This window comes from Eschrichtius robustus, chromosome 10 (assembly GCF_028021215.1).
Source record: "Eschrichtius robustus isolate mEscRob2 chromosome 10, mEscRob2.pri, whole genome shotgun sequence".
NCBI classification, from domain to species: domain Eukaryota; kingdom Metazoa; phylum Chordata; class Mammalia; order Artiodactyla; family Eschrichtiidae; genus Eschrichtius; species Eschrichtius robustus.
In genome coordinates this window covers 92,590,019-92,617,496 of record NC_090833.1, presented here as the reverse complement: position 1 = coordinate 92,617,496, position 27,478 = coordinate 92,590,019, and the positions used below count along the sequence as shown (strand labels likewise).

At 46.0% G+C, this 27,478-nt stretch overlaps 1 protein-coding gene and 1 long non-coding RNA gene across 5 annotated transcripts in view; one reads left to right on the top strand and one right to left on the bottom strand.

Moving 5' to 3' along the window:
- The window catches only part of IPPK (inositol-pentakisphosphate 2-kinase), a 54,804-nt gene extending 32,403 nt beyond the window's left edge, over positions 1-22,401 (bottom strand). For 2 of the 3 annotated variants that reach the window (XM_068553287.1, XM_068553288.1), the window contains exons 1-6: positions 22,179-22,361; positions 14,340-14,387; positions 12,127-12,222; positions 9,132-9,198; positions 6,920-7,041; positions 5,446-5,535 (exon numbers count right to left, since the gene is read on the bottom strand). In XM_068553287.1, the coding sequence (XP_068409388.1) occupies positions 5,446-5,535; positions 6,920-7,041; positions 9,132-9,198; positions 12,127-12,222; positions 14,340-14,387; positions 22,179-22,259 (504 nt within the window). In that variant the 5' untranslated portion in view covers positions 22,260-22,361. Of the gene's footprint in view, positions 1-5,445; positions 5,536-6,919; positions 7,042-9,131; positions 9,199-12,126; positions 12,223-14,339; positions 14,388-22,178 lie in introns of all 3 variants that reach the window. The other variant, XM_068553285.1, reaches the window with a different exon arrangement.
- Positions 22,402-22,581: 180 nt separating this feature from the next.
- On the top strand, positions 22,582-26,153 carry LOC137770744 (uncharacterized). 2 transcript variants are annotated; one of them, XR_011075218.1, is made up of 4 exons: positions 22,582-22,685; positions 22,906-22,980; positions 25,617-25,757; positions 26,015-26,153. It is a non-coding gene; the product is annotated as an uncharacterized lncRNA (long non-coding RNA). The 2 variants fall into 2 exon arrangements; XR_011075219.1 differs by having other exon boundaries at positions 22,906-23,104.
- Positions 26,154-27,478: the final 1,325 nt, after the last annotated feature.

Sequence of the window (27,478 nt, the reverse complement as noted above, 5' to 3'; positions counted from 1 at the left end):
TGGTGGCGCAGTGGTTGAGAATCTGCCTGCCAATGCAGGGGACACGGGTTCGAGCCCTGGTCTGGGAAGATCCCACATGCCGCGGAGCAACTGGGCCCGTGAGCCACAACTACTGAGCCTGCGCGTCTGGATCCTGTGCTCCGCAATAAGAGAGGCCACGATAGTGAGAGGCCCGCGCACCGTGATGAAGAGTGGCCCCCGCTTGCCGCAACTAGAGAAAGCCCTCGCAGAGAAACGAAGACCCAACACAGCCATAAATAAAATTTAAAAAAAAAAATTCTTAAATTAAAAAAAAGTCTTGTCTATAAAATTATCCTTTCAAATGAAGCAATAATTAAGACATTGCCAGATAAACAATAACGTAAAAAAACGTGTTGCTAGAAAACCTGCCCTACAAGAAATACTAAAGGGAAATCTTCAGGCTGAACTAAAAGGGCACTAGACAGTAACTATGATCCACATGAAGAAATAAAGGGCACTGGGTAAAGGAACTACATGGGTAAGTATAAAGGATAATATAAATATATTTTGTTTGTAACTTTTTTCTTCTACCTGGTTTAAAAGACAGAATGTCCCCTGCATGGCATAAGGCAATTATTATAACTGCATAAGGCAATTATACAAATCTGTATTGACAAGCGTACAATGCATAAAGATGTAATTTGTATGACAATAACAGCACAACAGAGGGGGAAGACAACAAAGCTATATAGGAGCAGAGTTTATGTATACTACTGAAACTGAATTGTTATTGAGTTAGATTGTTTAGGTTAAGATGTTAAATCAATAGGTAGAACAACTAGACAGAAAATCAACGAGGAAGCAGAAGACTTGTACAACATTATAAACCAACTAGACTTAACAAATATCTATAGAACACTCCACTCAACAACAGCAGAGTATATTCTAATCAAGTAAACATGAAACATTCTCAAGGAGAAACCATATGTTAAACCACAAAACAAGTCTCAATAAATTTTAAAAGATATGACTCTGCAAACTCAGTGGAATGAAACTAGAAACAAATAATAAAAGGAAATTTGAGAAACTCACAAATACATGAAAACTAAACACATTCCTAATCATCAATAAGTCAAATAAGAAATCAAAAGAGCAGTCAGAAAATAAATTGAGATAAATGAAAATGAAAATACAACATAAAAAAATTTATAGGAGGCAGAGAAAGCAATGTTTAGAGAGAAATTTATACTTGTAAACACCTATATTAACAGGAAGAAAGATCTCAAATCAATAACCTACTTTTCTACCCTAAAAAACTAGAGACCAAACTAAATCCAATGCAAACAGAGAAAAAGAAGTAGTAGATTAGAGCAGAGACAGATGAAACAAGAGCATAGAAAAGGAAAATTTGAGAAAAGAAACAAAACCAAAAGTTCTTTCTTTGAAAAGATCAACAAATATGGCAATCCTTTGGCTAGATCAAGAAAAAAAAAAGACAGGACTCAAATGACTAAAACCAAGAATGAAAGAAAAGACATTACTACCAACCTTGCAGAAATAAAAAGAATTTTAGAGGAATGCTATGAACAATTATATGCCAACAAATTAGATGAAATGAACAAATTCTTAGAAACATACAGCTACCAAAACTGACTCAAGAAGAAATAGAGAATCTAAACAGACATAACAAAAGGCTGAATCAGTAATCAAAAATCTTTCAACGGGGACTTCCCTGGCAGTCCAATGGTTAAGACTTCACCTTCCAATGCAGGGGGTGTGGGTTCAAACACTGATCAGGGAGCTAAGATTCCCACATGCCTTGGGGCCAAAAAAACAAAACATAAAAAAACAGAAGCAATATTGTAACAAATTCAATAAAGACTTAAAAAAAATCTTTCAACAAAGAAAACCCCAGGACCAGATAGCTTTGCTGCTGAATGCTACCAAATGTTTAAAGAAGAATCAACACCAATACTCAAACTCTTCCAAAAAACTGAAGAGTAAAAGATGGAAAACACTTCCTAACTCATTCTATGAAGCCAGTTATTACCCTGGTACCAAAACTAGACAAAAGCATCACTAGAAAACTACAGACAAATATCCCTCTAGAAAAAATCCTCAACAAAAACTAACAAACCACATTAGCAGCATATTAAAGAGATTACACACCTATCATCAAATGGGATTTATCAATCAAATACAAGCGTGGTTCAACATACGAAAATCAATCAATGTAATACACCATATTAATAGAAAGAGGAAAACAACTCATGATCATCTCAACAGATGCAGGACAAGCATTTGACAAAATCTAACATTCTTTCATGATTAATAAAAACAAAACAAAACAAAAAAACTCTAAAAGAACATCTTTCACAAACTCACATTGAGAACATTACATTCAACAGTGAAATTCTGAAAGCTTTACCCCTAATATCAGGAACAAGATAAGGATGCCCACTCTTACTATTTCTATACAATACTGTACTCATAATTAAAAACAGAATTACCATATGATCCAGCAGTTCAACTTCTGGGTATATACCCCAAAGAACTGAAAGCAGAGTCTCAAAGAAATATTTGTACACCCACGTTCACAGAAGTATTAGTCACAATAGCCAAGAAATGGGAGCAGCCCAAGTGCCCATCAATGGATGGATGGATAAACAAAATATGGTATATACATTCAATGGGATACTATTCAGCCTTAAAAAGGAAGGAAATTTTCACACAACCTACAGTATGGATGAACCGTGAGGACATTATGGTAAGTGAAATAAGCCAGTCACAAAAGGACAAATACTGTGTGATTCCGCATATATGAGGTCCCTACAGTAGTCAAATTCATAGAGAAAGAAACTACAACGGTGGTTGCCAGGGGTCTGAGAAAGGAAGAAATGTAGAGTTGTTTAATGGATGGAGAGTTTCAGTTTTACAAGATGAAAAATGTTCTGGAGATGGATGATGGTGACAGTTGCACAACAATGTAAATGTACTTAATGCCAGTGAACTGTACACTTAATGGTTAAGATGGTAAATTTTATGTCATGTGTATTTCATCACAATATATATATTAAAAAATCAGTTGTATTTCTATGCAATAAACAATCTGAAAATGAAATTTCTAAAAATTCCATTTACAATAGCATCCCCAAAAATAAAAAATTTAGGAATAAGTTCAACAAAAGACACATAGACTTAAAGGCTGAAAACTTTATCACATCGCTGGAAGAAATTAAAGACCTAAATAAATGGAAAAACATCCTGTGTTCACAGAATATGAATACTGTTAAGGTGGCAATACTTCCCATACTAATCTGCAATACATTGGAATCCTTATCAAAAATCCCAGCCGCTGTCTTGGAAATTGTGAAGCTTAAAGACATCTAAATTGGAAAAGAAGAAGTAAAACCCTATTCACAGATGACATGATACTGTACATAGAAAATTCCAAAGAATCTACAAGAACGCTACCAGAGCTAATAAATGAATTCAGCAAAGTTGTAGGGTACCAGATCAACACACAAAAATTAGTTGTGTTTCTATACCCTAGCAATAAACAAACCAAAAAGGAAATTAAGGAAGCTATTTATAACCACATTTACAATATTCCAAAATAATAAAATACCTAGAAATAAATTTAACCAAAGTGGTGAAAGACTTGTACACTGAAAACTATAAAATATTGCTGAAAGGAAATTAAAGAAAACCTAAGTAAGTGGAAAGAGAGCCTGTGTTCATGGATTATAAGACTTAGTATTGCTAACGTGGCAGTACTACCCAAAGTGACCTACAGATTCCTGGAATTTCTGTCAAAATTCCAAAGTCTTTTTTTGCAGTTATGAAAAATCCAATTCTCAAATTCATATGTAATTGTAAGGGGCCTCAAATAGCCAAAACAATCGTGAACAATCAATCTTGAAAAAGAAGAACAAAGCTAGAAGACTAACACTTCCTGATTTCAAAACTTACTACAAAGCTACAACAATCAAGAGTGTGGTACTGGCATAAGGACAGACATATAGACCAACAGAATACAAGAGAAGGCCAGAAATAAGCCCTCACATATATGGCCAATAGATCTTTGATAAAGGTGCCAAGACCATTCAATGGAGAAATGACAGTCTTTTCACAAGTGGTCCTGGGAAAACTGGATATCACATGAAGTTGGGCCCTTACCTAATATCAAACACATAAACTAACTCAAAATGGATCAAAGACCTAAACATAAGAGCTAATACTATAAAACTCTTAGGAGAAAACATATGGGAAAAGCACCATGACCTTGGTTTAGGTAAACATTTCTTGGATATGACACCAAAGGCATAGGCAACAAAAGAAAAAAAAGACAAATTAGACTTTATCAAAATTTAAAACTTTTGTGCAACAAAGGACACTATCAACAGAGTAAAAAGGCAACCAACAGAATGGGAGAAAATATTTGCAAATCACATATCTGATAAAGAGATTAACATCCAAAATAAACAGAGAACCCCTAAAACAACTAAAAAACAAACAACTCATTTCAAAAACAGGTAAAGAATTTGAATAGACATTTCTCCAAAGAAGATATACAAATAGCCAATAAGCACATGAACAGATGCTCAACATCACTAACCGTTAGAGAAACGCAAATGAAAATCACATGAGATACTACTTCACATCCATTAGGATGACTATAATCACAAACAGGGACAATAACAAGTGCAAGCGAGGATGTGGAGAAACTGGAGCCCTCATACATTGCTGGTGGGAATACAGAATGGTGCTATAGCTGTAGAAAACAATCTGCCATTTCCTCAAAAAGTTAAACAGAATTTCCCTAAGACCCAGCAATGCCACTCCTAGGAATATACCCAAGAGAACTGAGAACAGTGACTCAAATATGTACGTGTACATGCACATTTATAGCAACATTATTCACAATAGCCAAAAGGAAAAAACCCACATGTCCATCAATAGATGAATGGATAAACAAAATGTTCCCATACAATGTAGTATTATTCAGCCATAAAAGAATGAAGTGCTGATAAATGCTACAATGTGTATGAACCTCAAAAATATTATGCTAAGTAAGAGAGTCACAAAAAGCCATAATTTGTGTGATTCCATTGATAGGAAATGTCCGGAATAGGCAAATCCACAGAGATAGGTGGTTGCCAGGGGTTGGCAGGACAGGGGGTGACTGCTAATGGGCACAGGACTTCTTTTCGAGGTGATGAAATGTTTTGGAATTAGATAGTGGTGATGGTTGCACAACCTTATGAATAAACTAAAATCCACTGGATTATATACTTTAAAAGTGTAAATCTTAGGATATGCAAATATCTCAATTGAGAGGAAAAGGTGAACATGAAGTACTTTTGAAATAAAAAGTAAATAATATCTATGTTTTATTTTACTCCTCTGAAAACTCTAGGTGGCCCAGCCATTCACCACGAGGCTCTGTGCAGGGAGGGAACCCAGCTGGTCAACTCTTCTCACCTTGAGGTGCTGGTGCATGCAGTAACGACACACCTTATGCTTCATCTCATGCGTAACATCACTGGAGAAAGGAATAAACCCACATTTTGGCTGCAAAATAAACAAGTAAGGAAGAAAAAAAGCTTAGGGAGAAAACACATACCTTTAGGTAGACATATAACTACAGGATAATGAAGTGCAGCTCCCAGGAGAATCAGCAAGTGTTAGATATAAACATTCCCCAAAGTTGCTTTTATCTTCAGTCCCCAGTGGGAATTCATGCCTCCCCCACTGCATCACATAAATATCTCTTTGCCGCTAGAGAATCCAAAGCCAGAACTCTCACTGGGGAAGAACAGTGATGCCTCAATTGCTAGCTTGACAACACAGAGTAGCTTTGTGTTTTCATCATAGAACAAGACTGGAAAGACTCCAGGAGTCCAGATATGCCACACACTCCAGCCCCAAGAAGAAGAACCCTTGGTCCCTCTGATAAGAATGTGTGAATGGGAAGGTGCCCATCTGATGGTTGCTGGGCTCCCAGAACATCTGAAACTCTAGTTGCCTTTTAAAAGCCATGATTTCTGGGCACATACAATATGAAAGACCACTGCCTAGCGTCGGGGCACTGAAGATCACGCTGCCCATCATTTGTGACGCCTGAGACACTCACCCTCTGGTTGGAGAAACAGAACATCAATCCACACTGAACACCCAGGGATGTGAATGCTCAGGGCCAAGAGCATGATCCACAAGTCACCACCAGAGGTTTGGAGGAAGGAAACAAATAACAAGATATCTGGCAGGCTTCCTGAGGGAGACTCAGGTGGCCACTCTGGACACTGAGCCACAGAGCTGAAGCAGGGGCCTGGCCCTTATCCAGCAATCACTGCCCTGCACTAGACAAGCGACATCCTTTGTTGCCTCCTCCTGAGGATTCCTGCCATGACAAACCAGGGCCTTGAGAGTCACAGAGGCTTCTATGCCTCCTGGAGGGCTCTCCTGAGAAGCAAAGGAACAGAGTGTCACCCAGTCTAAAGGATGGTCCTCAAGCTGAGCTCTTGGAGCATGGCATGCAATGTCACCAAGCAGCCAAGTAGGCACCGCTGGGAAGGAGGTCAAGACAGGCCCTGGCAAGCTGCACCCTCCAAGGAAAATAAGCAGAGTGGAACCCATGCCTCCTTCTGGTGGCCATCGGCTAGGGCTTCTCCCTGGCTGGTTCCCTGTTATGACACCTGAAAACAAGCCGAAATCTGGGGGTCTGGGAAGCCATGCCCCTCAGGTCTGGCCAGGGTAAGGAACCAGAATAGCACGGTGCAAGAGGCACACACAGAAGGAGCAAGAAGTAAGCCTACTCTCTGGGAGTTGGGGGGCTGCCTAGGTCATGGGGCCCAGCATGGGCAAAGTGCACTCCAGGCAGATGACTTGTGGATTTACAGTCTGGACCCACCTTTCCCTTTTCCCCCACACCATTTCCCCCTTGACAGAAATTCACCTTGATCTCTACACACAGAATCGGCCGGTGCTCTGCAAAACGGTAGGTCTGAAGTCTGGCTAAATTGGGAAGGCACAGAGCATAACCACTGAGAGTGTCCAGGTCCTTGTCACAGCGAGATTCTGGAAAACAGAGCAAGGAAAATAACTGAGGATCAGTGCAAGAGAGACAAGATGACTCCATGGCAACTTGGACTCCTGCTGGGGAAGGATCAGCCTTGCCCAAGAGAGGGCTGGCCTTGGCCTCCACTCTTGAGAGGTCACCTCTAAGCCTTGGGATGTCTTGCCTGAGGAGTTTACCTGGGGACCTAGAGTCACATGAGTATAATGCTGTGATCTGTGGTAGGAGTTTGGGCCCTGTAGTATCAGCTTGACCTCCAGAGGGGCTGGAGGCTGAGGGCAGCCACACAGGTGGTCAGCTGTGTCTATATGCCCAAGCCCCAGCAAAAACCCTAACCCCTCTTATCTCAGCTGGTTTTAATCTGTGTCCCTTACCTGTAATAAGCCATAACCATGAGGATAACAGTGAGTTCTGTGGGTCCTTCTAGCAAATTATCAGACCTGAGATTGGTCCTGGGGACCCCCAAACATGCAGCTGTCATCAGGAGTGAGGGTGATCTTGGGAACTGCCCCCCAATTCTGTGACTCCCTTAACCCAGGAGCTCAGAGAGGAAGGAGGCAACAGCCACTACCTTCCTTTTAAAGCTTCCTTCAGAATATGCAAACACCAATATTTCCTCAGCACTGACTGCTAGAAGCTCTATTGTAGACAGTCACATAAGATATGGCCTCTTGGTCCCAGGAGAAGTCAGCTTTCCTCCTTCCACATAACAAGGCTGACTATGAGTCATTATTACAACAGGGGACGGTCTTATTACTGTTAAGTTGTATAACTGCCAATTATAAAACTAATGATGCTGTGTGGCACTAGTAACTAGATGGCAGAACCACAGCAGGCCTCAGTCTGTCTTTGTCTAGATGGGGAAAACAGAGCCAAGACACAGTCCAGGCTTCAAACAAAGCTGCTGCCTCCTTCCTCTTCGTTGGTCCTCTCCACCCATGAAGCCCTGCTCCTCACTGCTCCCCAAACTGAGGGCTCCAGGGCACAGTATCCTGTTATCTTTCATTTTCCTAATCAAATACAGAAAGGATTTTATATTGACTCACTGCACACCCTGACTGCCTGGCTGTGCTTTAGGAGGAGACATTTCACTCCTCAACAACATAGATTTTACATCTTTGCCTCTGACTGTGAAAGGAAAAGCTTTGACATGGTTACTGTCATTACTGCCACGATCAAGTGTAGGGAAGGTACCTGAGGTACTGAGAGAAAATATGTGAGGTGACGTGGGGCAGTACATGAGGTGACTGCGGGGAGGGTACGTGAGGTGATGGGGGAGGGTATGTGTGGTGATGGGGGAAAGGTGTGGGAGGTAAAGGGGGGCAAGGTTTGGGGGGTGATGGGAAAGTATGTGTGGTGATGGGGGAAGATATGGGAGGTAATGGGGAGAGGGTATGTTTGGTGATGAGTGGAAGGTATGGGAAGTAATGGGGGGAAGGTTTGGGAGATGATGGGGGAACGTATTTGTGGTGATTGGGGAAGGTACGGGAGGTGGGGAAAGGTACAGGAGGTGATGGGAGAAGGTCTGGGAGGTGACTAGGGGAAGGTATGTGTAGTGATGGGTGGAAAGCATGTATGGTGATGGGGGGTGGGGTATGTATGGTGATAGTGGGGAAGTACATGAGGTGAAGCGGGGAGGTACAAAAATTCAAGTCTCCCACCTTACCTCAAGAGGATGAGGAGGTTGGGTGGTGCCAGCTTCTGGGAGAAGGCTCTCAGGACTGCCACCCTCTAGGGCCTAGCCCACCCTCCATGGCTCAGGTCTACCCCGGTTTTCCTTTGGACTCCTCCAGGACCCCCCCTGGAGCCCACCTTCCCTTCCCTAAGTCTCCCTGAACTCCTTCAGCTCCCTCTTGGCTCCCAAATGCATTTTTATTTTTATTAATTTGTTCTTGGTCATATATTCCCTGCAGTGATCTGCAAATCTGATGCCCAGAATTGTATTCATGAGCTCCTAGGATTTCTACCCCTGATTATAAAGTTCCTGGCAAAAGAATTGCTAAAAACTATATCTATATCTACCTAACATGAGTAATAACGTCAAACACATTTCAAATGAAATATTATAAATTCGTAAGTTAGAAACTCTTACCTGGTCTTTCACACTGTATCTTTAAACAAAGCTGTTTCACAAAATCTAAAGGCAGCTGAACAACTTCCTGTAAGAACAAATAAGAAATACTCAGTGTGGGATGCACAACAATGTGAACATACTTAATGCCACAGAACCACACACTTAAAAATGGTTAAAATGGTAAGTTTTATGTTATGTATATGTTACCACATTAAAAAAAATACTCAGTATGTGGGTTTTAGAAATAAAAGCTGCTCTGTTATTTTAAGGACATGTCCAGATTAAACAGAGATGCTAAAGTTTCTGTGCACTAAGAGGAACAGGCCCTCCTCAGAGCAGCTGGTGTCCACAGTGGTGGTGGCCAGAAGCGTGCCCCATGTCACCCACAGTCAGTCTCCACAGGGCGCTCCTCACCCGGCTCCTCTGTTCTCACGGCGACCTCATCCTCATTCTCAGTGTCTGTGGACGGCAGAGCAGGGGCCTGAGGCAGTTCTCTGCCTGCAAGAAGTTCCTCACCAGCTATCTCCTCAGACAACCTGAGGCTCCTCACATTTCCATCTGAGAAGCAGCTCACGGAACAGGGTCTGATCAAATATTAATCTCTGGGTGAGACGTCCTGGGTGGCCATCAGCCACAAGACTCAGGATGGCCAATATTTGGTGCTTTTGGGCAAAAAACAAAGGAGCAACTACTCTCTAGTATTTCTTGCAGTCTCCCAAACTAAGAGTTTCTATTTAATCCACATTGCTCATCATCTTCCCCATGTTTCCAGGGTGGCAGAATTCTGACTTCTAAAGAAATCCCAGGGGGACACAAGATACCTGCCTAGAATGAGAATGCTGGGATCCTGTCCACTTACATGCCACACCTTCTCCATCATGCCCTGTCCCACCTAACCTCCAGCTCACATGAAGACAGGCCTAGACCAGTCCCCAAACCAGCCAGGCAGGGCCGGAGGCAGCACGGGCACAAGGGGTGCGTCTGTCACTCTGTCTGAGCCTTGCTCTCTCACCATTGTGCTAGTTATGTCTCATCCCAGGACACAGAAGAGGGAAACACTCTCCCCAGGGCTCCACTTTAACCCAGCTCGTGCCATCAGTCAGAGAAAACAGCATCATTTACAAATGCTGATTTTGCCTGAACATGGTCTTGTTCGGGCCAGAGATGTGCTCTGTATCCCACATTTCAACAGTGCTGGGCCTGAGTGGCAGTCCTCTCTTGACACTACAACCACCTGGAGGAAAAGCAGGTTGTGTTTCACTCTGGCAGTGTCTTCACGCGAAGGAGGTATGTCAACGGGATGAATATTCCCGAAATGTGACCTGGTGGGCTCACCTCATATGCCCAGAGCCTTGTGCACTGTGGACAAACAGAATCAAACCTGGAACTAGAGCACGCCCTGGGCCCTGGGGGGACATCCTAATGCTATTCCCACCTGCCGGGCTGCCACTGGCTGGAACCCCAAGCTCTTCACCATTCTCCTTCACTGCTGGCCCCTCCTAGAAGAAAGGTCTAGAGCCCCCAAGTGCTGTGAGACAGAGAAACACTTCCACTTGGTCAGATGAGCATGCTCTCTCCCCAAGAAGGACACTGGTAGTCGGCATACCTGCATTCACTCACACACCGTCCAGGCCAAGAAGTAGGTGGCACCCAGCATGCAGATAGCTCAGAGACTCAGGCTCTCACAGGTGGTGGGTTTCAGGCTTTCACAATTCAACAGGACAGCTGGGGACCTCACTAGGGGTGGTGCCAGCCCCCAGGATGGCCCCAGTGACCTCTGCCCCTGTGTAGTCCCACACTGCCTTGGGCTGACCCGTGAAGGGCCCAGGATGCCATGGAAACGACAGACACAACTCCCGAACATGTCATCTCTCAGATGGTGTACTGGGGGAGTCAGGGCCAAGTCACAAGGATGCTCAGAGCCCTTCAGAGAGTCCACACTGGGAGGTGCTGAGGCCCCCAGTCAACAGCCAGCACCACACTGCCAGCTCCATGGCTCTGGGTCACCCTGGAAGAGGATCCTTAGCCCCAGCCTACAGATTAGACTACAGCCCTAAGGGACCCAAAGCAACACCACCCACAGTACTTCCTAAGCTGTCAAAGGACGACCCTCCTTGGAGGATGTTTTGCCGTGGGAACCATTTAAATTCTACTTTGCTAGGCAATGCTGAAGCTTCAAAGAAACTTGTACTCAACCTTTTTGGTATCATTTTTCTCAGGATGGACACAAGGTACAGAATTTACAAAACAGAGGCAGTGCTCTCTCTGTTCAAAATGACAAACCTGCTAGTCTGTTCAGGGCTCTGATCTAAGACAAGCAGTCAGGCCAGCGTAAGCAGAGAAGCAGCAGTGATCAAAGTGGAGACAGAAGAATGGCTGTCCCAGGCATGGACCAAGGCCACTGGCTCTGAGGACTGCCAGGATCACAGGGCCAGTCCACTGTGGCTTCTTACGCTGCCCTCTCCATGAGTGTCCGAACAGCAGACTTTGCCTGTAACAGGCACTCCTCTCGGTCACTGAGACCAGAAAAAGCCAGCAACGCAGACCACCTGCAGGTAGGTGGAGGCCATCACCCCACATGGGCTTCAGCTGGGTTCTCCCACGAGACCAGGTCACACCTCCCAGCATGGGGGTCCCCTTTTCTCCCTAACTTGCTCAAAGGTGCCCACTGAAGGTCAGTGTTGCTGCCTGGACCTCACTAGAGAGCTCTCACCAAACTGAATGCCTCCATGAGGGCAGGATGGTGAAGACCAGGCGTCTCAGCAAGTGAAGGTCTGACAAAGTATCTCTGAACCTCGTGCTAGAAAATGGGAATAACACTATCTGCTCTGCTACTTCACAGTGCAACAAATGAGAAAAGCACTTGGAAACTTTGTAACTAACACAGTGGGGGTGGGGGGGGGGGGCGGTATCATTAAGCAACTTCCAAACTATAATTGAGAAGTTGGTACTTTGATACAGAACAGGCCCATGAATTTAGACTACATTTAAAAAAAAAAAAAAAATCACTTACCCCACAATGAACATAGTTCTCTCCCAAAAACTCTTTCATGACATTTTTGCCAAAGTCCACTATGTTCTGTAGGTGCTGAAATATTTCTTCCGAGGTCTGCAAAAGAGAAGGACAAGAAGACCTCAACGACCCGGACCTCCTAGACTCTGACACCACCACGAGCCCCCGTCACATACAGGGCTGCCATGTATGTGGCCACAAAAAGCCACCAGTGGCCCTGGACCTGGAGGAAGGTGAGCCTCACCATGAAGAATGCCACACTTACTGGAGCTTCTGTCCCACAGGGCCCCCAGGCCCACCTCTGCATTGTACTCAGGGCCCCATGTGATTGTGAAACCGTAAGTTTGAGAACCATATCTGTGCCCCTGCCTTCCTCCCCACCAGGAACACATGTGGATTCCGCCAGTGGCCCGTGCACACCTTCTGAGGAATTCGACTTTAAAAATCTGTCCCATCCAAAAATCAATAGATATTTAGATTTTATTCTTCAGCTTCTAGATGTAGAAATAAAATATCTTCTCCTCAGAGGTTCTTAAAGAATCAATAAGCTGTGAGATTTAGGTGAGACAGGAAATCATTCCTGTATCCCTCACTCTGACCCAAGGCGAGAAGTACAAAGGGTTGATCACAGGTCTCGCTCAGGAGTGAGAGGGCTGTCTTCTTCAACCGCAGGCTGGGAGGTGCCTGACACATGGCTCAGGCTCTGGGGAGGTCTCAGTCTGAGCTGCCACCCAGGCACCATAAAACAGGCAGACCACAGTCTGCATTCCGGGGGACTACTGTATTAGAACAAAGCCTGACAAAAAAACCCCAGAACACGCCCAGTGGCTCCATACGTAGAGCTGTGGACACAGGGTTTCTGACAAAAAGCTCTTCTTATTGACAGAATTAACACACACAACTCCCCACAAATAATGCAGCTGGCATCACACAGTGCCATTTATATAATAAAGAAAGGCGACTTGTTACCTTGGAAGACATTGCCTCAATAAATGTAAACAGGAAAAACTGAAAATAGAGGCATCCAGAGAACGCTGGCCCTTCACCGAGGCTAGGCTCTGTAGACCCTGAGTGGGGATAGAGGGGAGGGGAGGGGGGCTAGAGGCAGCCTCCGAGATGTTTCTAGTTTCCACCTGGATTCCACAGAAACAGAACCACCCTGCACAATTCTCTTCAGCCGCTGCACCCTCCCATCCTGTGCCATCTTTCTCTGCACTAACCACACTGTCCCCAGATCTCACTGCAGCCCCACTGTGATGGCAGCCCCCAGCTTTCTCCCACAGTCCCCGCTTTTCTTTCTATGAAGCTAACCTGCAAGTGTGCCCTTCATTTGCACAATCAGCCACCACTGATACCCATCAGCCATCCACCTCACCTTCTTTTCTGGCTGTTTCTCCATAACTCAAACGAGGTGAGGTGGTGACTCATGTCTCCTACACCCTTATCTTGAGCCCAATTTCTACTCACCACCCAGCAACTACCAGCCCTGCCCCCACTGTGTGGGTGCGACCTGCAGCTCCTGCCTTTTCTCCCCTTTTAAGATAAGAGCCTATGCTCATACCTAGCCCCTCTGGACCTCCCTCCTTCCCCCCAGACCATGAAAGAGGAAAGGATCCCACAGGGCTATGCCATATTGACCGCTGCGACCACTTAGATAAACACCACAATGAAATCCCGCCTCAATGTAGAGAGACACTGCAACTCAGTGGTCAGCGGGCATACAACAGAACAACAATGGCTTTCTGAGGGTGTCCACGGTACTCTGCCTGGTTGACTCAGTGAATAGAAACACAAGGCTCCATCTGAACTGCCTGTTGTGACTTGTAACACTGACTGTCTACCACAGCATCACAGACTTCATTTTCATTGATACAATTCCACAGATGGGGAAACTTAGGCAGCAGGGTGTAAGGAAATCACCAAGGCAAAGCCAAGACCTGGCCCTGGGTTCCCCAGCCACAAGCAGAGCTCTCTGAACTAGTCAGGGAGGCTCCTGGCTCAGTACCCAGGGACTAACCATGATGACCCACAGTGACCCCAGCAGGTCAAAGTGCTGATTCCAGCAAGAAAGATGGACACACTGCTTTCAGCATTGAATGCTTGTATCATATTCAAATTTCTAAAGTTAGCATTAAAACTTCTGCATCAGAAAAAAATCAAAGTTTTCTTAAATAATTATTTTAATGATTGGGTGGCAAATCCACTGATCTTACCTTCTTCCTATTAGGAGGAAACTTCAGAAAACGAAGCACCACACAACGCTATTGGAAAATAAAACAAAGTCTGATTAGTACCCACCCAAAGCCCGGGGATAAGGGTGGGTGGCTGTGGATAAGGAGCCATCCTCAGCAGTGCAGATGCTGGAAGCCCCACAGGCAGCCAGTGCCCCGGGGAGGAGGTGGGGGCCAGTACTGGGCCACACGTCTGAAGACACAGAGCAACCAGGAAAACCTGTGCTCTCTGACCTAGCCAGCCCACTCCCAGTAATTTATCTTAAAGATGCACAGAAGATTTTAGCTACTGCATATAAAAGTACTGTTTATAATTCCAAATAAAATGGAAACAACCTAAACGTCCAACATTAGTAGGATGGTTAAATACAGAGGGACATACTCCAGACCATGGAATACTATGCCGTCATTTACAAGAAAATAAGGAAGACCCATATTTACAGACACAAAGGTACAGTCATCATCTACTGATAAATGAAAAAGATGACAGAATAGGGCTTACAGAGTGAAGCTATCTTTATAAATATGTACATACACGTGTGTGTGTGTGTGTGTGTGTGTGTGTGTGCGCGCGTATTAGAGAATGATGTATGGGTATAGTTCTATTTATGTAAAGCTCAAAAACAGACAAGACTAAGATCTCTGGCAGGTGGGATGGTCCCTAAGAAAGGCTCTAGAAGCGGCTGGTCATGAGAACACGGGTCCATGTATTTTGTCATAATCAAGCTGTATAAACGCATATGATCTGACCACTTTTCTGTAGATTTATTACTCTTCATTTTTTAAAGTTTGCAAAACAAAAAATCTTAAATAAAGTATGTGCATGTTGAGTTTGTATGAACTGTCTGAAAGGGCTTCAGAATAGGTAACCGCGTGTCCAGGTAGCACCAACTGGGAACTTATTTTTTAAAGTTCTGTTTATTTGGGTTTTCCAATTTTTTACAATGTTCATATAACATACATTACAAAATTGTTAAAAAGAAAAAGTTTTAAAAAATGGAAAAAAATAACCTTTTAAACTAGTACAGCCTTTGAAATGGCCATTCTCCAAGGAAATAACCTGGATGTGTTGTGGAGCCTTGGTAATGGGGGAGATAACTCCATGTGGACAACTTTGGAAACCATTCCCATGGAGACAGGGAGTTCCAGGCAGAAAGGCTTGGGTCGGGAACCTGGACTGTGCCCAGAGAGAAGCAGTGAACAGGAGGAGGAGAGCAGAGGTGCAGGAGCTCAGGCACCGTCTGGAGCACTGGGATCTAGGCGGGGTGGGAGGAGCTGGTGATTGAAGAGGCTCAGAAAGTGCAGCTTTAGAACCCAAAACATGGCTGACAGCAAGGAAGGCCCATAGAGACGAGATCCATTTCCCTAGCCCACAGCCCCCCTGGCACTTCCTGCCCCACTCAGATGACGCACACTCCTCTCAAAACCCCAGACATCCATCACCTCCCTGAGCCCCAAGCCCAGACTTGGGGAAGCAAAGGTCGAGGACGTGCACATGCCCCTAACCCCTCCCAAATCCAGGCAGACATCAATATTCGATCATGGGCATCAACTGGCCAAGGAGTCCATCAAAATTCAAGGAAAAACAAAAGTTGATATGCAGAAACCCTAATTCTAGGCAACTTTCCAGAAACTCAGCCCCCCTAAAGCACCCTCACTTCTCACCTGGACTTCACTGTTTCTCAAGACCTGCTAAGAAATTCTGAGTGTCATGTTGTGTCTGCTTCAAGGAAAACTGCTTTCTCTAGGGACCCATTTAAAACCATCGCCAGAAACTGCCCACCTGCCCCATAGGAGCTGCAGTGTCAGCCTTGAAGGCCAGTCTCCACAAACACAAGCACTCAGTGGGCACACCTGTTCTGGACGGCGAGTGCTAACTGCCCCTTGTAAAGGTCTGACTGGGCTGGATTGGTGGCCCTGTTACATGCCACGAGGCTGGCCATGGGCCCAGACAACACCTATTCAAGGGGACGGCAGAGAAAAGGTGAGAAATCAACCTCACCAGCCCTGGTTGGCACAAAGATGCAGTTAGTCCAAGGGCCACCCATGGCATGGAGTGGGACTGATCCAGCCACCCACGGGGAGATTCCCATGAAGGAGCCGAAACCAACGCATAATCTGGTAAGCACCAGGGCCCTGCCAGCTCACAAGGTCTTAACCAGTTGTGAAGGAGCCAAAACCAACGCATAATCTGGTAAGCACCAGGGCCCTGCCAGCTCACAAGGTCTTAACCAGTTGTGAAGGAAACAACTCCTTTCCTCTTAAACTAAATATCTGAAACCAGATTTTAAAACATACCTTCTTCATAGTGTCTAGGATAAAATGCTAAGAACGTGAAGAGAAAAGGGTGAGACTAAGAAGAGGGGCTTAACAAGAGTTTCTGCACAGTCTGGGGCAGAGGCAGCTCTTCCCTGTTCCAAAGCAGGACAGGGAATCTTAGGCCAGGGCCACACCTTTTCTGTCCTTGAGGACAGAAAATCACGGTGTGCTCTCTCATACCGTGGAACACTAGATGAAAATCAAAGATTTTAACAAGCTGAAAAAGTCAGTGAATGGAGAAATGACACATATAAACACATACACATTAAACAACCTCAAAACGTATAACACGCCACTTATAAAAGGAGTAGAAAGCATTCAGTGCTGTGAGGGTCCCAGGCCATGGCGGGGGTGGGGGAGTACTGGCATGTCATGTGCCAGGAGGCCTAGGAGATGTTCCTTCGATCTCCTCTGAGAACCCACCCAAGTCCTCAAAACACCGAGACATCAGCAAAGCCTGGCTCACAACAGCTCAACAGTGTGAATGTCTGACAGCACAGGAACTCTGGCTGCCTAAGTGCTCTGCAGCCTTAAAAACTTGTTTGAAGAATTATCTACATATTTATGCTGTAGGGTTGAGTGAAAAAGCAGAAAACAAAAACAGACAGATAGGATGCTTAAGTACCCAATAAAAGCATATAATAGAAGGAAGTGCACCAAGTGTTAACAAAAATTATTTTCTTAGTAGGGAGACATTGGATGCTTTTTACTTTCTTCCTTCTAGTATTCTGTATTTTCTGGGGCAGAGAGAGGAACAAATGCTTGGTATTAAATAAAAATAAAAGACCACAAAAACAATATATAAAAGGGTCATCTGCCCATGTGAAGCCCAAGGGCCCAGGGCCTCTTGGCAAAGACGAGGTGTGAAGTGATCAATCGCTGAAGCCTCACTGCTGGAGGACAAGCCCAAGTCAGGTCTTCCACCAGAGTGAGGATATAACCCAGGATGGAGCCCCAAGAAGACCCCAGGGAAGCAGAGATCAGGCAACTTTCAAGGGAAAGGGAGACTAAGATAAACACAACAACAGAAGGAATCGACCCTCAGGGTGCTGCCCCAGGCATCCCAAAATGGCTCAGCCCTGCTTCTCAGTGAGGCCACCACCCACAGACACCCAACTCGGGCACAGCCCAGGTCTTCCATCAGAATACCCGTGACAGAATACCAAGCCAAGTCACTTGGCTCTGCTGACCAGAGGCAATCAGAAACACACCCCAGGGCCCACAGAAGGATAAGAGGGACAAGGTGTGGGATGCATTGTTGGGCTGACAGCCTCAGACAGAACAGATGGAGGGTGACTCGAGACATCTCATAGAGCAACTGTCCCCAACCTTTTTGGCACCAGGGACCAGTTTTGTGGAAGACAATTTTTCCACGGCAGGGGCCGGGGGGTGGGTGGTCCAGGCAGTAACGTCAGCGATGGGGAGCGGCAGATGAAGCTTCGCTCGCTTGCCCGCCACTCACCTCCTGCTGTGTGGCCTGGTTCCTAACAGGCCTCGGACCCATACCGGTCCACAGCCTGGGGGTTGGGAACCCCTGTCATAGAGGGGAGCCAAGGACTCCGAAGTGAGGCCAGACAGGAGGTGGAGACCACAGGTGGGGACAGCAGGTGTCTGGAATGGGCAGGACATTTTCCTTCCCAAGTTTCACCTGCCTGTATGGACCCACAGCTGCCTCAGGACTGAAGCAGACACAGATGCAAGTTGTGAGGTGGGGGACAGGACAGTGGAGGTGTAAGCCCAGGTGACATTTGGGGACAGGACACTCGGGGGCTGCAGCAGAAGAGGTGTTCAGATGGTCCCTAAAAGATGGAAAATCCAACAGCCAGAAGAAAATGAGAATGTTTTATAAAGACATACCACAAATGCATGGAACGCACAGTGAGGGTGTTGTAGAGGGGAGCCTTCAAGGACCCCAGGCTCTCCAAGGCCACATGATGGCCGCAGAGCAGGTGTCCAAACCAAGAGGTAGGTGACCCAGTGCTGTGGTCTCGTCCTTCTGCAGCAGACACAGAAACCTTCCTTACCTTCCTGGTAAAAGGGGCAGCTGCTGTCCTGAGTTCTGCTGAGGAGGAAGAAGGTATTGTCGGGGCGGAGGAAGTGACCATGCCACCTTAGGATACCAGGCCTAGACCAGCAGACCCCCACATGCTAGAAAGGCAGAGCTCAGCACTCACCAAGGCCAGGACTGGAAACCACCAAAGGGAATATATTTTGGAAATAACAAATCCTAACCATTCAACTGCAGGTGATCCCAGGAATAAAGACAGGGTTACATGCACAGCTCTCCAATGAGACATCACCAAGAAGTCACATCAGCTGTATCAACCTGTATGAATATCATTAAAAATCTCAAATGCAGAATAAGTTACTTGTTTAAAAAAAATACTACAGGCAACAGAACGTTAAGACTCTTTCTACTAGATTCAGGAGAAAATTAAGCCCAGGACTTGGGAATACGCCATTAAAAAAAGAAAGAAAGAAAAAAAAAAAAAAGAGAGAACAACTCATTTGCTTCCAACAGCTCCATTAAGAAGTATGATCTACAAATCCTAAAACACAAGAGAAGAGAAACACACAGCTCCTGACTGCCTGAACCCCATATCTTCAGGACAAACACCCCAGGGCATCAAAACAATTGCAGAAAGGATCTGAAGCCCGATCAGAATCTTAGAAAAGCTATAAAACCTGAAAGATCAGGCACAAACTTTTGATAAAAGATCTTGGTTGGCGGGTCTTTCATGTTACCTCTGTCAATAAGGAGGAAAACGTCACAACAGCTTAGTGTGATGAAGGGAGTGGGCCCCTGTTTGCCCTGCACCCCAGAGGCAAGGGCAGCTGGAAGGCAGCTCAGTGCCTGGGGAGGAGTCTCTGCCTGGCCTGCCCTGGGTGACTCTCCCAACTGAAGGCACATACGAGATCAAATGACAAACCAGACTTACAGTGACCTTCACAGGACAGGATGCCAAGCCAAAGCGAACAAGACCAAGGTAAAGAAGGGTCACTGCAGATGAAAAAGCAACACCACCACACGGAGAGAAATCCCACTTGGCAGCAGCGCACTTGAGGGCAGCGCCAGGCTTCGTGACCACAGCTCAGCATGAACACAAGTATGGCACAGCCACTAGAACAAGTGACAGCACCCTCAGGCTACAGTAAGGAAAGGAAAGTACGTGCCCACAAGGGAAATGTCCTTGCCCAAGACCCCCCGCAGGGTCAGTGCCGGGGACTCCAGGCACCCACTAGAGTACAGTGTCAGGTTGGCCACAGCCTTGGAGCACCTCAGAGGGTCAGTGCCAGGGCCAAGGGCCAGTGCCTGGGAAAGGGTTAAATTGCACAGCTGGACCCAAGGATGCTGAGCACTGGGCCACAGGAAAACTGACAGCAACCTGTCAAGAACTGGCATACCGTTCAGGTCTCACACTGTCGTCTCTTACTGCCCAACCCTGAGCACACCCCACACTATGGCCCTCCTTCAGCCTGCACTTAGCTCCTCCATATCCAGGCCCCATTTTCTACAAGTCCTGTGCTCCTGGAAGCCTCCCAACCCACCAGCCTGGAAGGCTGTCTGTCTGTGTCTTATCCCATGTTCCTCCAGTGCAGATGCCAGGCCTCAGGACTGGCTGGCTGAAGGTATGTCGGGTTCTGACACTGGAAAGGAGAGGGAACAGACTCATCATTTTTTAAGGACCTTTCAATTCTGAAAGTAGATGATGCCCCCTCTGAGAAAGAGATCGTCTCCCGATCTGAAAGAAACCTGGTGAGGGTCACCCTCTACTTCAGAATGAACGAGGTGGGTCTGGAGAGTCCACCCATGGGAGCAGAAATACTTGGTGCTCACCCACCTTCTTCTATCCCACTCACACACACACACCCCCTCTCCTTGGGCACAGCAGGGCCCTGAAAGCTGCCTTCCAGGGCTCTGTCCTCCCTCAAGGCCCAGGCAAAGCACAAAGGTTTCTCCACACTCAAGGGGCAGAGTTCTCCCTTTACTCAGCATCTTCACTTGGTGGGAACCTTTTCTTACAAGACTACTCGTGATGATAATCTTCAAATTCAAATGATGAGCTAACAACAACCAAGCAGGAATGAGCATAGTAAAGCAAATTTAGATTTAAAATAATGAAGAGAACAGGTACAGGATAGCCTGATGACTCAGTTTAAAAGTGGGGGGAAAAAAAGGAAAAAGAAACATGACCCTAACATCTGGGGCTGTGCAACAAAGGAAGGGGCCAGTTGTCCTGGAGGGTAGACACAAGCTTGTCAGGAACAATGGAGAAGGCATCTGAGTGCCCAAGGCCTGGTGTTCTTTTACACTGAGTCTGGAACTTGCTACTTCATCTGACGCTACTTTTGAAACTCAGTACATTAGTCAAAAGAAGCCTTAATTAGCTTTACATAAAGTGAAGATATACCATGCAATCTTACTGAGGAATTGGAAGATGAGCTCCCCGTAGGAGCTGTTGGGCTGGGTCAGAGCTATTAACCGCCAAGTCCAAGGTGGATGATAGTTATCACTTGCATAACTTGTCCAGCTTCTCATCTTTCTAGCAATTCTGCAAAGGGGATTCTGTTACTAGTTCCACTTTGCAAATGCAGAAACTGAGCCTGAGCCAGGCAGTGGTAGAACTGGGATTCTGCCCAGCTCTGTGTAACTGCAACTCCCATACTCTTAAGCCCTCAATGACACCTATCACTCCTCCCCCAGCCCACCACATTCCTGCCTGGTTGTATCAGACAGCAAGATGTCAGAGAGATCTGGGCCTTCACACAAATCCACAAGCTTCTCTTCCCGGATTCAACTCACTGGGAGTCCTCACTGCACTCTCAGAAACTCTCTTCCTTACTGAATTGAGAAAGGGAAATTCTTTAAATTCTAAAAGACTTTGGAGAAGAACCTGCAGACAATGCTCCATTAATATTAACAACAGCAGCAGGAGAACAGCAATTCCCTGCATCTCAGGGAGGTAACAGCACCCCAAGCACTTTGCTTCTTTCTCCTGACCTTGCCGGTACCCTGTATCTTCCCTAAGGCTACTCCGGACGGCCTCACCGCAGCTGGGCAGTCGGAGGCGGCACCGTGTGAGGCCGGGATGGGGCGCGTTGGAAGGACGCGGAACAAACCCGGGGGGAAAAGGTGACACTGGGGGAACAGGGAACCGATCTGGAGGGAGGAGAGTGCTGGGGAGACATGGCACCAACCTAGGCGGAGGAGATCGCTGGGGGGACGCGGAACTGCTCTGGGGGAAGGCGGTGACACCAGCGGGACGCGGAACTGACCCAACGGGGAGGGGTGATGCTGGGGGGACGCGAAACTTATCGCGGGGCAGTGACACTGGGGGAACGCGCGACCGACCGGAAGAAGGGCTGCTGGGGAACCGATCCGGGGGTAGTGGGTCCTGAGGGGATACAGAACCGACCTGAGCGGAGGGGGTGCTTGGGGGACGCGGAACCCACCGGGAGTAGGGTAAGGGCCCTGAACCGCGCCGACAGTCAACCGCTCACCTGTGCGTGGGCCACCACTAGGCTCTTGTTGCCTTCACCGTGGTACCCCCATTCATTTTCGTCCATCTTCCCCTCGTCCATCCCACGGTGCGGCCCTGGAGCCTCGCGGGGCCACGAGCTGGGGGCCGCTGGTTCGCCTAGGCACCAGCCGCAGCCGACCGGGGAGGAGCTCCTGTCAGCCGCCGCCTCAGCTAGACCCAGCCGCCCGCACTCGCAGGCACTGGCCGCCGGAAGCCACGCCCCCGACATCTCCCATGGCCGAGCCGGGCAACTTCCGGGTTCGCGCCCGCTTCTCCTCTGTTGACCACGGTGGTGGATGGACTGGCGGCCATCTTAGGTGCTGGCACAGTGACTCACTTCCGGAGCGCGATCTTGAGAACCGGAAGGGAGGCTTCCGGCCTGGGCGCCGGAAGTGAGGCAAGCGGGAGGAGTCGGCTGCTACCCGGCGAACAGGACTGGCCTGCTGGGGAGCATGAGTCCAGGCGTGCTGGGATTAGAGTGGTACTGGTGCGCTAGGAGCCAGGGGGTCCCAGTGGGGCTGGGGGCGGGGGACGTCCAGGCAAGCTGGGTGCTTGGAAGGGGACGGTCCAGGCGGGCCGGGGGTTGGGTGGTCCCTAGAGCTGGAGCCCGCTCAGTCGTGGGGCCTCAGCCTTCTTTCCTGCAGAATGGGATACATTTCTCACTCATCGGGTTATTAATATCCTCGTTTGCTCTTTACCTGATGCAGAATCACCCCAGTAGTCCCAGGAAGTAGAAACATTGTGGTCCACACCTTACAAATGAGGATACGTAGCTCAAAGAGGCAAGTGGACTCCTAAATGGCGCTCTTGTTGGGAGTGTTACCTGAAAAACTGGCTTTGCCTTTTGGTGGGTGTCAAGCCAGAAGACAAAGAGTGGGAGATGGAAGGATTTATTTCTTGCAACAAGTAAGGAGAATGCTGCGGCTTTTTCCCAAAGCAGTGTCTCCCCAGGTAGCAAAATTGAGGAAGTTTTAAGCTAAGGGAACATGCGTATTCATAAAGGGCTTGGGCAGTCAGAGTCCAAGCTTTAGTTGAAGTCATGAGGGTCAGAAAAGGTCTACATCATCCCTTAGGTCCAAACTGATCTGGTAGTTGAGCACTTCAGACTAATCTTTACCGTTGAAACAGAATTGAGAGTCTTTACTACTGATATATTATCTTTGCTACTGTTACTTCTCTTGCCTGATAACAGTTTGTTCTTTTTTTCTCTTAAGATCATTACTGAGACCTGTTGAAGGGCAAGCGTTGTGGCCAGGCTTAAAATGACTTAGGCCAAAAATGGCTTTTCTTATGTCGAGAAAGCCATGCCTGGATTTCTTTCTCCGGGGACCTCCCCTACCCTATCTGCCTACAGGAGGAGTAGGTTTCGTTGAATCTTGAGGGATAAACCTTGAGCAGGAGGTTTGAATTCTGCCCTTGCCACTTAATGACAGTGAAGCAAAGGGCAGATCTCTTCCTTTCTCTGGGCCTCAATTTATTCACTGTTGACGTGGGACTGATGAGACCACCTCATAGAGCTGCTATGAGGATTAAATTAGATTAGCGATTCTCAGACTCTTCCTCTCAAGACCATTTTATACTCTTTAAAAATGATTGACGGGAGTTCCCTGGCAGTGCAGTGGTTAGGACTCCATGCTCTTACTGCCAAGGGCCCAGGTTCAATCCCTGGTCGAGGAACTAAAATCCCTCAAGCAGCGTGGTGTGGCCAAAAAAAAAAAAAAGATTGAGGGCCTCAAAAAGTTTTTGCTAATATGGGTTATATCTTTCCATGTTTACCATATTATAAATTAAAACAAATTTTTAAAAATTATTTTCATTTTAAAATAAACATTACCTTTTTTAGAAAAGTAGCTATAATTCCCCAAAATATAGAGAAGAGTGGCAAATGTTTTACATTTTTGCAAATTTCTTTAAAGTCTGGCTTCATAGAAGATAGCTGGAGTCTCACATCTGCTTCTGCATTGAATCTGTTGCAATATATTGCTAGGGTTGAAGTATATGAAGAAAACCCAGCCTCAGGTATGTGGTTCAACAAGGAAAGACCTGCAGACCCTACTCTGAGAACAGCTTAGAGCACCTGGCAAGGCCTTGGGAATAGTAGTGAAATGAAGCCAGTGAGTCAGGAAAATGAGCTGATAGCTTTGAACATCTCCCCCACCCTGGGCCCCAAAGGACTGGCCCAGGTAGGCTCAGGCCCCACTCCAGGGATGGTTGAGAAATGGGGGCAGAAACAGGCCACTCCTGGAGGTAAGTAATCCCCAAGGGGTGGGGGTGGGGGGACACTCACAAAGGGTGAGAAGGCCTTCCTACACCACCACAAGGCCAGGGGACCCTAAACATGTCTGAGATTTTCTCAGCATCTGTGAATGCAGAATTCAGATTGTTAAGTATTAAAACATTTCCTTAAGGAAGCCTCTGTGGTGCTGGAAATGTTCTGTATCTTGGTTTGTTGGGGTTTTTTTTCAAGGAACATTTTATCACTGACACTGTTTAGAATTACTAGTGTATGGTTATTTAAAAGATTAAATCTTGATTTTATGATTGTTTAAAAATTCTCCACAGATGCTCCTAGGGTGGACCACACCCACCTTATCAAAGGGACAAGTGCTTTGAAAGAATCATGGTGGGGTAACAGTGAGGGACACAAAGGAGAGTGGGCTCATCTGCAGGGGTTGGGAGAAGGAAAGGCTGGAAAAGAAAGACATGAGAAAGGTGTCCCAGATAAACAGGGTTTATCAGTTGTTTTTCATACCCTGGATCCACACTCCCTTCTTTTTTATAGCATAAACCCAGTTTTTATTAGGGGAAGTACCTTTTCCTTTATTTAACCCATGTGGTCTGACTTAAATGAACTTGATTCTAACCTCAAGGCTGTGCAATCAAGAATTACATTCCCAGTGGTTGGTTCAGGAAGCGCAGGGAAGTAATCCAGGTTTATCCAACGAAGCGCACGCCTTTGGCCTGCACTGAAATGACTGTGGGGAGAATCAACCTCAGCTGAGAAGCTGGGGGGGGGGGTCACCACATGCTGTCAGCAGTGATCCAGGCACCACAGGTGGCAGCAACAGAGGGGAAACAGCTGGAAAGTGGCAAGAAAGGGGACACAGTGAGCCAGAGGATTGAGTCCAACTCAGTTGATTTTAATTTTCTGAGCTAGTGAATTCTATCTTTTGCTTAAACAATTTGAGTTGGGTTCCTTTCACTCAGATCCTAGAGTCCAAGCTAATAATAAGGGTACCCTGGGCTGGACCAGTCACCTCTTCAAGAAAAAGCTAGAAGTGAAGCAAAGACCAAAAGGCCATCATTAGCTGGGATTCCTACATGAGGACATTTTGCCTAGATTCTTTATGCTCCTCCATCTAGGTCCCAGCTAGATTCCCACCACAGTTAATCAGTGTCCCCTTTCTGTTTGAAAAAGGAAATGAGAGAGAGAGGAAGGAAGGAAAGAGGAGAAGAGAAAAGGAAGAAAGATGAGATGGGAAACTCATCTTCCAACCACATTGAAAAGCCATCCAGAACCAAAGTGGCAAAACACGAGTGACTGGGAGCCCAGTGATGAGTACTTACTCTATTCTTCCTATTTTTATGTGTGTCTGGAATTTTCCTTACTAAACAGTTTTTATTATTGAAGGAAGCATGCGATATCATGTATCCCTTGATATGACATGACATGATGAGAAAGGCACTTCACCTCTGTGGTATTCCCCTCACCCCTAAACCTATAATCCCTGTCTAAGCATTAGAGAAACATCAGACAGACCCAAATTGAGAGAAATTTGGCAAAATAACTAACCAAGAGTCTTTGTAACTGCCCAGGTCATAGGAGACATGGACAGACCAGAGGAGCCTAAGGAGACAAGACATCTAAATGCAACGTGGGATGCTGGAACAGAAAAGGACATTGGTGGGAACACTGGTAAAATCCAAATAAAATCTGGAGTTTAGTTAATAGTAATGGATCACTGTTAATTTCTTTGTTCTGGGAAATGTACCATAGTTAGGTATGTTAACATGGTGGGAAGTTGGGATAGGGCATTTGGGAACTTGGTACTATCTTGCAACATTTCTATAAATCTAAAATCCAAAATTAAAAGTTCACAAAAAGGAAGGCATTCATTGTTCAGCTTCTTTCATAATTAAATAATTAAAATAAGTATATATCTTAAAATATATATCAAACTGGCAAAATAAAAACAATTTTGCACAATGTTTGATATGGGTGGTATACAAGGGACAGGCAGGACGTGTGCACTGTGGAGGAGAGGGTCTGCATTGTTGGAGCCCAGTTTGGCCATATCATTAAAAGCATTGTAGCTATAGCTAATCCCCTTTGACCCATTTCCATGCCTACAAATTACCCTACAAAACCCTCCAGTGCTCAGAGATATGTACAGGATGTTTGTACAAACACAAGAGTGATGAACAGGACTTGGTTCCCAATGTGGGCACCTCAGGACAGCCTCAGGCTGCACCAGCCCACCCCAGCAGAAGACTTGCAGAGGGGCTTAGCAACCCGTGTTCTAACAACTTCCCCACATGAATCCCAGAACCACTGAGTTATGGTATACTTGAAAATTATACAGGCAGTAAGGAAATGAGTTAGGTATGTACTGACATGAAAGATGTTCAAGGTCTATGGTTAAGTGAAACAAGTGTGTGTGTATGTGTTGTGTCTGTGTGTAAATGCAAAGAAAAGGGAAAGGAAATTTTCCCATCTGGGAAGAGGAGAGCAGGAGAAACGAAAGAAGAATGTCACTTTCCTCTTATATTTGTATGTTGTTGACTCAGAGTATGTATTCATGTAACACTTCTGTAATAAAAATTTAAATGAATACATTCTCAATACTTTTTAAATTAGATAGATCTATCACTATGTATGAATATGGAAAGGTGGCCATGGTATGTTTAATACAGAAATAGGTGTTTGTCTTTGAATAGAAAAGAAAAACAATCAAGAAATAGGTGTCTGGGACTTCCCTGGTGGTCCAGTGAGTAAGACTCCGCAGTCCCAATGCAGGGGGCCCGTGTTGGATCCCTCATCCGGGAACTAGATCCCACATGCATGCTGTAACTAAGAAGCCCACATGCCACAACTGAAGATCCCACATGCAGCAACTAAAAGATGCCGCAACAAAGATCCCACGTGCTGCAACTAAGACCCAGCGCAGCCTACATACATAAATAAATAAACAAACAAACCACAACTAAGACCTGGCACAGCCAAAATAAATAAATAAACCTAAAAAAAAAAAAAAAGAAATATGTGACTTGCTGTGTACT